Source organism: Varanus komodoensis, unplaced genomic scaffold, assembly GCF_004798865.1.
Source record: "Varanus komodoensis strain SLA01 unplaced genomic scaffold, ASM479886v1 scaffold39, whole genome shotgun sequence".
Classification (NCBI taxonomy): domain Eukaryota; kingdom Metazoa; phylum Chordata; class Lepidosauria; order Squamata; family Varanidae; genus Varanus; species Varanus komodoensis.
Window position 1 is genome coordinate 2,461,282 of NW_025335922.1, and position 12,421 is coordinate 2,473,702.

General features: G+C 41.5%; 1 protein-coding gene across 17 annotated transcripts in view; it reads left to right on the forward strand.

Moving 5' to 3' along the window:
• The first annotated feature begins 5,910 nt into the window (after positions 1-5,910).
• RBFOX2 (RNA binding fox-1 homolog 2) overlaps positions 5,911-12,421 on the forward strand; it is a 201,262-nt gene continuing 194,751 nt past the window's right edge. For 9 of the 17 annotated variants that reach the window (XR_006415774.1, XR_006415777.1, XR_006415776.1 and 6 more), the window contains exon 1: positions 5,913-6,482. Coding sequence is in view for 9 of the 17 variants with exons in the window: in XM_044441079.1 (XP_044297014.1) it covers positions 6,309-6,482 (174 nt within the window). In the remaining 8 variants the exon portion in view is untranslated. Of the gene's footprint in view, positions 6,483-12,421 lie in introns of all 17 variants that reach the window. The other 8 variants (XR_006415772.1, XR_006415773.1, XM_044441078.1 and 5 more) reach the window with 4 other exon arrangements.

A 12,421-nucleotide genomic window follows, 5' to 3' on the forward strand; every position in this document is an offset into this window, starting at 1 on the left:
AAAAGTCTTTAAAGATTGGTTTTCTTGCAATAGACTTCAAACTCCTTTCAAGCAGGGCTAGTTCTTTTTTTGCCTCACTGTATGGCGACTTTCACCTTGTGATCTTCACTATTCACAAAGTAGAAAACAAAATTATATCATTAGAGGAAAAAAGAAAATGTAACTTCTGCTCTGATCTCCAACATTGTTCCCCTGGGCACCCATGTGCCCACACACATTAGCCCCCAGGTTCTTTGTCCCTCCCTGATGTTTATTTTATTTGGTAAGATATTTTAAATGACAACAAATGCCTAGGAGGATGGCATGGTACAAAGTGAAATGTTTGCCTCCAGCACCATCTTTATGTCCATGAATGCTTCTGGTTGCCACATCTGTAAGACTAAACTGTTTAAATTCTGTGAAATGTCTGGGTTCAAATATCTGGTTTATGGATTTGGAGCTCATCCATTGTCTCTGCCTGGTACTTTGTTTTTGGGCAAGTTATTTTACTTTCAGACTCACCAGGTTGCCTTGTGATAAATGAACGTTTTTGTCCAAAAGCCTACTGCAGCAGCCATTTTATGAAGAGGCAATGCAGTCATTTTGTGAAAAGGCCCATGACCCCGTCTCAGCATTCCAAGTGTGCCCACTGGCCCAGCAGTTCTGGGGATGACTGCTCTAGTCACTCCCAACAGCTTCCCTAGCCACTCTGCCACAACTCATCAATCAAAATATAGTGCATCGAACAACCCCCTGTTGTAACCATGCATGGAATTCAAAGTGGAGACAAGCATCACATAATCCATCAAATAATACATGGGCTTATCACCAAAAGCAAGCCCTCAGAAGGGCAGCAAGTAGTGTGTGTAACCACAAGTGCTAGGATTCCTCTTATGTTACTGTTATGTGCTGTCAAGTTGTCTCTGACTAATGGCAATCCCATGAATGAAAGTCCTCCAAGATGTCCTGTCCATGACATCCCTGGTCACCCTTATACAGGAATTCAAATCCTCTGTCCATTCAAATACACCCTGCAAATTGCCCTTGGATGAAGCCTGGCCCAGAGGAAAGCTCTTCAAATCATGATAGCTCATCCCACAGCCTAGTGGTTAGGAGGCCTGCATGTGAAATCACGGATGATAGACAGCAGTCCCTACTGCTCCTTGAGAAGTGCTTGAGTCCCCCTGTAGTGCCAATTATGCATATGCAATGTGTATTTAGCTACACATAAGGTATTGGGGTGTGTGTGAGAGGAATGGATGTTTTGCAAGAAAAGGGGTTGGAGAGCACACACTGATGGACTGCCTGCACTGCTGTATTAGACACATGCCTGTGAGCTGGCTGGTACTTGAGTGGAAAAAAGCAATGCAGTGTCAAATAGATGATGTAAAACTTCTGGACACCTTTTGGGGAACATGCTAATAATATCAGTAAGGGCCAAAGTACATATGATTTTGTTCTGGTTTTTAAATGTATAATGTATATGTATAATGAAGAAAAAGCAGTTGTGGAGCTCTGATCTGGAATATGCTTTTACTTTGGATCAGGACCCAACACTGCTTTCCTGCTGAAAATTCACAGAATACATCACTTTTGGACAATTAGTTTCTGCAGGAAACTGGTAAACCCTCAATTTGTATCTGAAGTGCTTGTCAGCTACTTCCTCTCTAATGTAAGTGTAAGGCAGGAAGCTTTATTTTGTTGCTTCCATTACATCCTTGAGTAGCCATCCAGCTAATCTTTTCTGACTGGGTTGCTTTCATCTACCCTACCAAACCCAATACTGGAGCTTCTGGAGGCCTGCTGTGGTAAGTTTGCCAGACACTTGGAAGATCATATTGCCCCCATCCCTATGCTGACTTGAAGAATGCTATTGTTGTAGTGTTTGCTGGCATGCCCAGTACATTGTCTTACGTACTTTTACAGGATCAGTTTCAGGTTTTGGAGACTGAAAATGTGGGTATCTCAGTCCACCATGTGCTCTTTCAACCTCCATAGCTTCTTCACTCTATCCATGGGGTTCTGACTAGATAGATTAGGGGAGTGATGAATGCATAATTACATGATGGTGTGGTCCCTACTGCCTTGAAGGAGACAGTGTGGTGACCACTGAATATGTAAGAATATGCTTTACTTGGAAAATCTCTTGAGTGGACAAAAAAGCTATCAGAAAAGCCCATAATCTGTAATTTATCTTTTATAGCTTTGCAATGCTGACTGTTGTAATTGTCTTTCTGAAGGAGGGACACATATCCTGATTTACAGCTTGCATAAGCACATTCTAAGCAGTATCTAAATGCCCGGCACCATGCAATACATTCCACTGATGAGAATCCAGTCTCAAGTCATAAAACTGCTGATGGAACACAGGACAGTACACCAAAAAGTTGAAGCAAAAAGGCTGAACATATTTGTTCTAAGGTGGGGGAAAAGCTGGAACTCCAAATAAGAGTTACATCAATTAGCCTTAAATACTTGTAGCATAGCAGGAATATACCATTCTCTTCTAATATAAAAATAACAGACTATCACTTTGGCACTGTTAGATGCTGATTGTAAAGCTGACTTCCAATGGACAACCCAAGAACCAGACAATTGGAAAACAATCCTCAGTTATTAATTTTTTAACTTGTTGTATAGACTAACCACCTATAACCCACTTATTCAGAGAGAAACTCCTAGAAAAGACCATTATTTTTGGTGTTATCAAAATTAATAAAGCATTTTCATTTATTTTGTTGTAAATTGCCCAGAGAGCTTCAGCTATGGACAGTATAAAAATGAAATAAACATTACAATAACAAACAGATAACACATCTATACATAAACAGTCTTCTATGCGTAAATGCTATGGCTGAATCAATTAATTGATCATTAATCTGTATTTCAGTTTTAAGGGGGACTGAAAGGGTGAGAGAAACAGGCAAATGATCTATTGCTTTCCAGTCTGTCCACCACAAAGAAACTATAAATCAAGGCAAAAAGATGCACCATTTCATAATCAACTGTACTGCTAACTTTCCCTATATGTATAGTCACCACATTGCTCAAAATGTAGATTTCCATGAAGAATTCTAAGAGTAAGTTGACCAGCACCTGAGCTAAGCATATGACCTCACCAAGATTCTTTGAACACCTATAACTGTTAAATATATAATCCTGAAATTCAGTCAGGCATCATTATTAGACCTTCCTTCCCTCCTCCCTTCCTTTGGGCATTAAAGGGCTCCATCATGACTCCATGAGCTGAAGGATACTGGGACACTAAGTCTACTGTGTAATTTTCCAGGTTCTCCCATTCCTGATTAGTTTGGTTTATTGTGGGTATGGGAGGGATGTAGACATTAACAAGCAGAAGGCTCAATGAGCCAAAATGATTAAGCGAGATTATGCAGTAAGACCAGTGTGGGAGGCACTTGATGGCAGCCTGGGGGGAAGTAAAGATCAAAATGGATAACCGGAGGCACGAGCCAGTGCTATGCACATTGCACAACACAAGTGGGACCTACAGTAGCAGTGACTAGTAGTTCTGTGCGGAGTTGGTTGCTTTTTCCTTCATGGGCTCCTTTGCCTTTGAGATGTGCATGATGGACATCTCAATACAGTGGGTACTGCAGAACCCAACAGAAGAACACAGTGAAGAGAATGCTGTATATGCCATGCAACTTTCAAAGGCGCAAGAGAAAAAAAGTTGGCAACACTGTGTTTTTAGAACATGCTCCACAGCTGATACTAATAAGGCTGTGTGTCATTTAGCCATGTCTTTATCCTTCTGGTGATTAGCCAGATAAGGAATCTCTCAATTTTTATTCAGATTAGAGCTTTTCGGTGTGGGCATACAGCAGTATGTGGGTTTACCACCATTACACCATGCCAGGACAAAGAATTTACATCATGCCCACCAGATGTTTCAGACTACAACTTTTGGCATTTCCTAACCACTGGGCATGCTGACTGGGCTGGATAAAGGCTGATGTTTGACACATCTGGAAATCTCTGGCCATATCACTGGAGCATCAGCAATTGAGGAGGAGGAGGTCCAAGCAGTTCAATGTCCTTTAGTCTCCCCCAGCCTCCAGATACTACTTGTGTAAGCCAATGTGCTATTGGTTTACATTGGCTTGGGGTGAATGATGAATTGGTAATTAACCAATGTAGTCAACTTGCAAACAACCATATTAACATGTGTGAAGTGGGCTGCAAATTTGGTTGGTGCATATGTATATTTGTTATTAGTTTAGAGACTTTTTCATTGTGGATGGTATTCTCTATTCAATGCAAGCTTAGTTCTGGTATGTACAGAAACTGGCTGTGTGAAAAGCAGAGTTTTGGGTGTGGTGGGTATTTCACAGCTTTCAAGAATTGCTATGAAAATGAAAGAATGAGATTATGGATCTATATAGTGATTAAACTCTCAAACCTGAACTAAAAGGATAAATTTCAATATATCATTTTTAAAAATTTAAGGTTAAGGTTTATGGCTGCCACAATTTACTTTGGTGGTGCTATCAAATTGATTGAATGTTTGATTTGATATCTTTAAGATATTCTCATTGTAAGATATAAATAAATGGGCTGTCACTAATAATTCATGAAGTGGAACAGGCAGCTTGAGTGTTAAAAGCCATCACCAACGTATTTCCTGCCTTAGGGAGTATCCAGACCAAAGGCTGACAGTGTCAGGACAACACAAGTTTGACCAAAGCTAAATGTGATTGACAAATCAGAGCAATTTTAAGCAAAGCTGAGAAATATGACATTGCATCACTCATGCATCTCATGTGTTGCAAACTGATTTCAAACATTTAGGAAATAGTGCCATTGTGGTTGCTCATCAAATCCCTGTATAGAATCTGAATTTCACTCTTCCGCCCTACCAGACTGCATCAACATTAAACTCATTAGAAAACTAGTGACTTTTATTTGTTTGGGATAATGGCAACATTCAGAGTCTACCAGCAAGCATCTGTCTTTGTTAATTCTAATGCAACCAGCTTTTTATAGAGTATGGCCAGAACTAAGATTTAAAAATAGATGTTTGCAGGTAATTCATTTTGCATCTCTAACAATTATGTCCAGATTCTGCTTTGAGAATGCTGGCCCAGATGGCCTTATTGACCCTTCCAACTCTATTATTCTATAATTCTAATATAATAATACTAGAACGGGAAACACTGCAGTCATATGAGGACGGGTATGATATGGATCAAGAAAAGCAGCCTCATCTCCCTGCAGGCCTTAACCAGCGATGGCTTCCCGGTATTTTGCCTTCTGCTCACCAGGCAGATTTCTTTTTCAGCCCTAAATGTTTCAGACTCCTCTCGCCTCTACGTAGCCTTCTCCAGGGCTTTAGTCCCACACGTCGGGGTGGAGACAGTATGGGCAAAGCGGGTAACTGCGGGAGTACCTCGAGCAAGTAACATCTCGCACAGCTCCCTTGTAAACTGGTTTAGGATCGCAGCCTTCACCTCGGAACACCTGAGTTGGAGAGCAAGGGGGTTCTCTCTCAAGCTCCGGAGACACCCCCAGTTTAAGAGAGGGAAGAAGCGACCACGGCCGTATCCCAACGTAAGCAGAAGCACCAAGAAGCCTAAAGGAAAGATGACCAAAGGCAGCCCCGTCTAGTGGGATTCCACGCAGTAGCTTAAAGAATCCGAGACCGTTGAAAGAGCGAGGCAGGCTGATTCAGCGACTCGCTGACTGAAAGCCCAAATGCTTGGCAGAGACTGCCTTCCCGTCCTCCCTAAGAGAGAGAAATCCACCCCTTCAGGGAATCCACTCCCTCCCTAACACGCCCAGTAACTGAAGGCCCTGCATGTACTACTAGTATCCACCTCAGTGGCTCCGCCCCTTCTTGGAGCCGTTGCCCCACCTACCTCCCCAATTCCCATTCCCGAAGATTGCCGAACGGAGAGGGGGTCGCGACGAATCGCGGCGGCTGTTACGGAGTTTCCGGAGATTACCGAAAGGCTTCGGCCTCCCTTCCTCCGTCTTCGTCCTCCCACGTCTCCTGTGGCGGCTACTACTGCGGCCGCTTGCCGTCGGCTCCTCGGTTCTTTTCGGCGCTGCCCGGCGGGCGCGAGTCGGCGTCTAGTTCCTTCGGCGGAGCCTCTCGCCAGCGTTGGCCACTAGCGGGTCCCTTGCCGAGACAGAGAGACCCCCTTCCCACACGCCTCTGGAGAGTCCTGGCCGGACCGGACGGGCGGGCTGACTGGGCCTTCGCTCAGCTATCGTGACCGGTGGTCGAGTGGTGGTGGTGACTGTGAGGCGAGACAGGCGGCTGCGCTCCCCCCTCTAGGGGAAGCGGGGCGGCCGGGGGTCCGGTTCGGATGGCGGAGGGCATCCCACACCAGCCGCTTGTGCCCGGCGTCGGCGTCGCAGCCCCTCGAGGGGTCAAGCGGGAGCCCGAGCTGGAACAGCCAATGCCCGGAGGGGACGGAGCCGAGAGCGGCCAAAGCAAGAGGCTGCGGACCGAGGTGGAGGCGGACGGAGGAGGCATGCAGGTAGCGGCGGCGGCGGCTCCCGCAGCCCCTGGGGGCCTTGAGGGGCGCACTTGCTCCCGCCCGGGGAGGCCCCGGGCGCGCGTGCGTGAGGGCGCGCGTGCGCGGCCAAAGCGCGCTCCTGGCGGGCATCCGTTGTCGGAGGAGCCTGATGAGGAGCACTGCTTTGGGAGGATGCTAGCCCGTTGGGCCAGGCAGGTTAGCGCCAGGCCTCGCTGCAGGCGTGGACGGGGGGTAAAAACCCTAAGGGCTTCTAGGGAGCATGGGGGACCCAGCGGGGCGCCCAAGTCCCTCAAGACTTGAGAGGTGGAGAGCCGGGGAAAGAAATTGTGTGGCCTGCTTCAGGTCAATAACGCCACCACCCGCAGGAACAACAAAAAATGCTACGTGCAAAGCACTTCTCTGTAGAAAATGGCGTGTAACCTACGTGTAGATCGTCACGTGTGATATTTGCACACAGACATGCATTTCGTTGCATGTACATTTGCTGAGAAGCTGCCATTGGACTTTTTTTAAAGGAAGAGTTGGGATGCTGAGTGTATATGGGGTGGGAAGGTTTGAGCCAGCTCCACAAAGCATGGAACAGCAAGTTATATTTTTATCGAAATCTTACTTTCTTTATTCCTCTTGAAAGTTTCTTAGGCTTTCCTTTATGTCCTGTGTGGGAGAAGTGCAGTTAGTGTTTTATGCAACTGTTTTGAGCTGATGTGTTCTAGTGTCTAAGATTGCAGCCATATGCACATTTACTTGGGAATAAGGAAGCAGTCATGTATGCACTTAAACTGGGAATTAATTTTGCTTAACTCAAAGGACTTCAGTAGACATAAACAGGATTAGACTAATTTAACTCTGTGTTACTGCCTTTTGAGTAGAAATGCCTAGGTTTGCACTGCATATGAGGTAACTGAATTTGTGGGGCAATTGAAGCTAGCTATAGTGAAGTTTTCACTTAATTGTTAAGGTGATACACTGAAATCTTTCACACTGTAGTTCTCCCCGGTCAGTTAGTATGCTGTGCAGCTGAAGCCTAGCTGACAGTTTGTAGTTATTCAAATGTGGGGGAACTTGCCACAAAGCTGGTAACTCCAAATATGGATTTACTGCGTGGAGGAAAGCCCAGTGTGAGGTTTAATATACTTATTGCTTGAGCACTCTTGCATATAAAATCCCATAGCATACAGGTCTCAGATATCGTTATTGCTTTTAATGCTTTTTTTTTTTTGCTGCTTTTACTGCTTTTAAGAAGTGCTAACCTTAGGAATAGTGACAGATTCTGCCAATAAGAGGAGAGGGACCCTCCAGTTATGTATCTGATTCACTCAGTGTCAGTGCCATTCTGCCCTATCAAAAAGAAACTAAAGTAGCTGAAATTTACAACTTCATTCATCTCTTTGACAGCACCCACCATAGTAATGGTAATAGAACTCCCGAACTGGATGCTTGAAAAAAGCTGTCAGTATTTATTATTCCAAGATATTCCATTCCTACAATATACCGTATCTTACTCTACAGCATCACAAATCCATTGATTATAATGAATATCTTTTCTCAAAACATCACAGCTCAGTACAGCCACATATGAGGATTGTGGAGAACTGTAAGTCAGAATCTTAAAATATGGCTTGATATTGGCTTATTATTCCTAGCTTGAGAACAACAAGCCAGGATCCCCTATTTGAATGACATACTAAACTCTTCTTGTTTGTTTAATGGTTGCACTTGTGGGAGGAGTAAAAGTGGAATATAAGTAAACATTGCAGAGAAAGAGACTACTTCTTTAGTAAGCATTCATTTTCTAACAATTATTATTATTAATTCATTTCTATACCAGCCCTAGGTGAAGCTCTCTAGGTCATTTACAGCAAACATGGATTTGATTTAATCAGTGACATTACCGAATGACATTACTTGCACTACTTGTTTCTGGGACAATCCAGAGGAAATCAGTTGATGCAGACATTCCACAGATGATGTAACATAAACTTGGACTGGGAATTTTAAGTATGGGGAAAGAATGACTAGCCTCTTGAAGAATAAAGAAATCAAGTCTGCCATTATTCATGGTTATGCAGAATATATGTAATATCATTTCTACCTTCTCTATCCTACCACATAGTCTGTGGGACAGGTTTATTCCAACTCCCAAGCTGAATCTGGAAGAAAACAACCATGCAAACCATGCCAGCCCAGCTCTCTGTTAGTTTGCACAATAAAAACAGTACAGATTGCAGTAGATCTACAGTTTAATAAATTGAGGGAAGGCTTCATTCATAAACAGGCCTGTCATTTCTGTCATATTATATCTTACACTGCAGAATGGCCTCTTGATGTTACATTTTGTGTTGGATTGCTTTATGTAGTGGCATTCTGCTGAAACAGGTTATAGATGGAAGAAATGAATACAATGTTTGTTGCTGAGCATATGGGCTGGATCACATGTTACACTAAGCCACCCTGAAAATAAGTTATGCTAGATTGGTTGTTTACTCGCTAACCCACACTACTCCCAACAGTTATTGGGAACTCTGCAGCTTGCTGTGGCTTGTTCCCCCTTAGTCTTTCTACCTTATTTTGTCCTGTATACCATGGGCCTTTGTGGCACAACCTCCTCCTATATCCTCATGTATACGGAAGGAAACTTTTTAGGCTTCCCACCCTGCTCCAATTGCTATGCTTTCTCTGTGCTGTTTTTCCAGTCGCAGCTTTTTTCTGGTGCTTCAGAAGTACGCACACACAAATATATTTCTGAACTTTGGAGGTGTGGCTTTCCATACATTCTCCTGTTTGTTGTTTAGTCTCTTCAACAATACAGATCCAGTATTACTTCTGTGTTGCTTGAAATACCACTAGTCAATTTTATCCTCTTATTGTATTATATCTTGAGCTGATACTTGTCAATTTCTTCCCTCACTCACTCCTTGACATTCCTTGCTTGACCCCAAACCTTGAAAGCAGCAGCTGAATGGAACAGGTATAGGTGGATGTAATTACTGCTGGAACATGGGTATACTAATTGTGGAAGTGTAACCAAGCTTATTGCAAACATGCAGTCTTATTTTATATTTTACTTTATTTTTCTGTCGTTCACAAGTGTGAATTTGCAGTTATTTTCATAAGTCATGGAGATGCTTCTGGTAACCTAAGAAGAGGAGAATTTTGAAGACTTATAGAAGTTGCTTCTATAGTAGCATAAAATGAGTTTTGTTTCTTGTTGGCACCCTGTTTTTATGTTTTGTGAAACCCTTTATAAGAAATGGAATGGGATTTTTTCTTTGGCTATTATATGCTGTGGTAAACCTATTTAGAAACCATAAGGGAAATTATTTTTAAAATAATAGTTTTGTATACATTATTCTAAGCTATGAAGTTAGATTTAGTGTCAGAAAAGGAGCCTAAATTGAAACAGATATTTAACAGAAATATATTACCCTGCTGAGCTTTGCTTGGGTAAGTAAGTGGGTGGCCTCAATGCTAGCTGCTGTTGCTGATACTGACAGTGCCCTGCTCTTTGAAACAGTATGATTTATTCATCTCAATTTGTTATTTTCTGCTGCAGCCTATAAGGTTCTAGTAGGTGGTCCCAAGTTGATTGGACACTGTCTTGCTGAAGCACATTGAAGCAGCAGCTTTCTTGAGTTTGTTCCATTGTGTGTTTCTCTGATTACTTCTCTATAGTTAATCAAAGAAGTTTTCTATTTGTTTACAAGGTTTGTTTATAGAGCAGATTTTTAAATTTTATTTTAGACACTGAAGGTTAAATTGCTTGCCTTGCAGACTTTTGGAAAAGATGGTTTTATCATTATGTGCCCTCTTTTTTGTGCAGAAGGAAGTTTAAATAATGCTAAAGTAATTTAATAAGTTTTAGTAATGCTGGAAGAAAGTTGATGGAAGAGACTTGAATTCACAGAGAACATACAGTGATGTTCTTAGTTCCCATCCACTATACACTGATTATGTTGTAGGCCTGAAATTTAATGTATTTCTGGTGATATGGGAAGAGGAATGTTTGTGTTAGGAAAGGAAGAATAGCATAAAGTGATTTTTATAAGACTTTGAAATAATAATTTTATATTAAAACAGGTTATATCCAATGGTGTTATGTTGTTAGTGCAAAGCTTCTACTTCTTGTGGAAATGGTTTTTGCTCTTGTGCAAGAAATAAATGTAATATTTTGATTTTGCTTGTTCAAGCTGTTGCACAGTACATTAAATTAGGTATATCTTGTGCTAGTTGTGTTTCGTTCTGATAGCAGCTGTGTGACTGATGGCAAAACAACATTAACACATTTATTAGTGTAATATTGGATACAATCCACAACTCCTAACCCTAGCTGAATGAAGTCAATAATTTGAGTAATGCCTTGTACATATGGAATCAAAGTATTGGATTTGATATCTACAGAAGGAAAAAAACAGGTTTCTGCAAGTGGTAGAAGCTTTATGCTAGCATATTAACACTGTTATATACAACTTAGAGTTTGTGTGAAATCAAAAGCATCCAACATATCTGATGGGATATGTGCAAGAAAATGTATTAAGATGGAAATAATATTCTGTTAGTTAAATCCTGCTGTTTCTGTACATGTATTGCAGCAAATGTTGCAATACATGATGATTTTTTTCCTGTAATATTTGAGAAAAAATAAATAAAATGGTTTAAATGTTACAATGTATAGATTTTAATGGGCTAACTTGTAAAAATATTGTCAAAAAATTGAGAGCATCTTACAGGGTATCTTGTCCTTCCTGGAGAATGAGCTCTATCTCATACACAGTAATAGCTTTACTCTTAATGACAGAACATGAATGATGATCAGATTCCTTTGCATGAATTATTACTGCTCATGGCATAAAATCAGCATGGATTGGGTGCTTCCTCACCATATACAGTACACGAGCCCCTTTGGTCATGGGTATTCTTTTTCATGCACTACAGTAGTTATGATGACATTTGTAATCTTACATTATTGGACTTCACAGCAGTTACCTGACTCCTGATCATTCTGTGCTTGAAGAACAGTTATTTTCTTTCTGTTGAAATAAGGAACTCCTGCCATGATAGAGCAGAAGCTTTCCTAGAGAGCACAGATCTGTAATCATAAATGCCTTGATTATATTCAGATTAGAGTATTGCAAATTGCAGTACAAAGGGTTCCCTTTTAAAACTGTGTGGAAATATGGATTGTTGTAGCTGTAGAATGTAAGCAGAGAGAGCCAGAAGTTGTGCATACATAACAGCCATATGGTACTATCCTTATTGCCTCTGTACTTGTTTCTGGGCCTATCTTTAACTATTACAGCCGAAGGATCTCATTCTTCAATATGAATCTCTCCATATGCTGCAGCTGTGATGAGATTCCCTGCTTCATTTCCCATCTGCCAGCAGAAGAGAGATGGGTGAGAGAAGGTCTTCATGGTAGCATCTCTGTTCTAGAATACCTTACCTCCTGTAACATTGTGAAAACACTGCAAAAGGATGTGTCCTTGAAGGACAATTCTCCATTTTTCTTTCAAGTAGGGCATTTTGTTGATACTGATATTCTTTGAAGCTTTTTATACAGTTTGGTTAATTGGGTTCATATTGTAATAGGGGTTTTAAAAGTCTTTGTCCATGGACATAAGGGCAGAACATACTTTTTTAAATAAATCAGTAATTAATAAAAATGTCTATTCTCTATAGATGATGCATTCGCTTCCTGAATCTGTCTGCATTTATTGTAAAGGCTACAGTGGCCTCTTATTCCTGCTGGGTCTACATGTTGCCGCATTAAATTGTCATTGTTAGTGTGCAGTGGCAGCATGTAATCTCACAGTAGTTCAGTGAATAATAAACCAGAGCATTTTGTTTTGTTTTAAAAAATGGTTTTATATATAGTAGACTAGAAAAAATAATTTGGTATGAAAGGCTAATTTGGGATGGTGGGGCAGTGTGCCTTACATTTC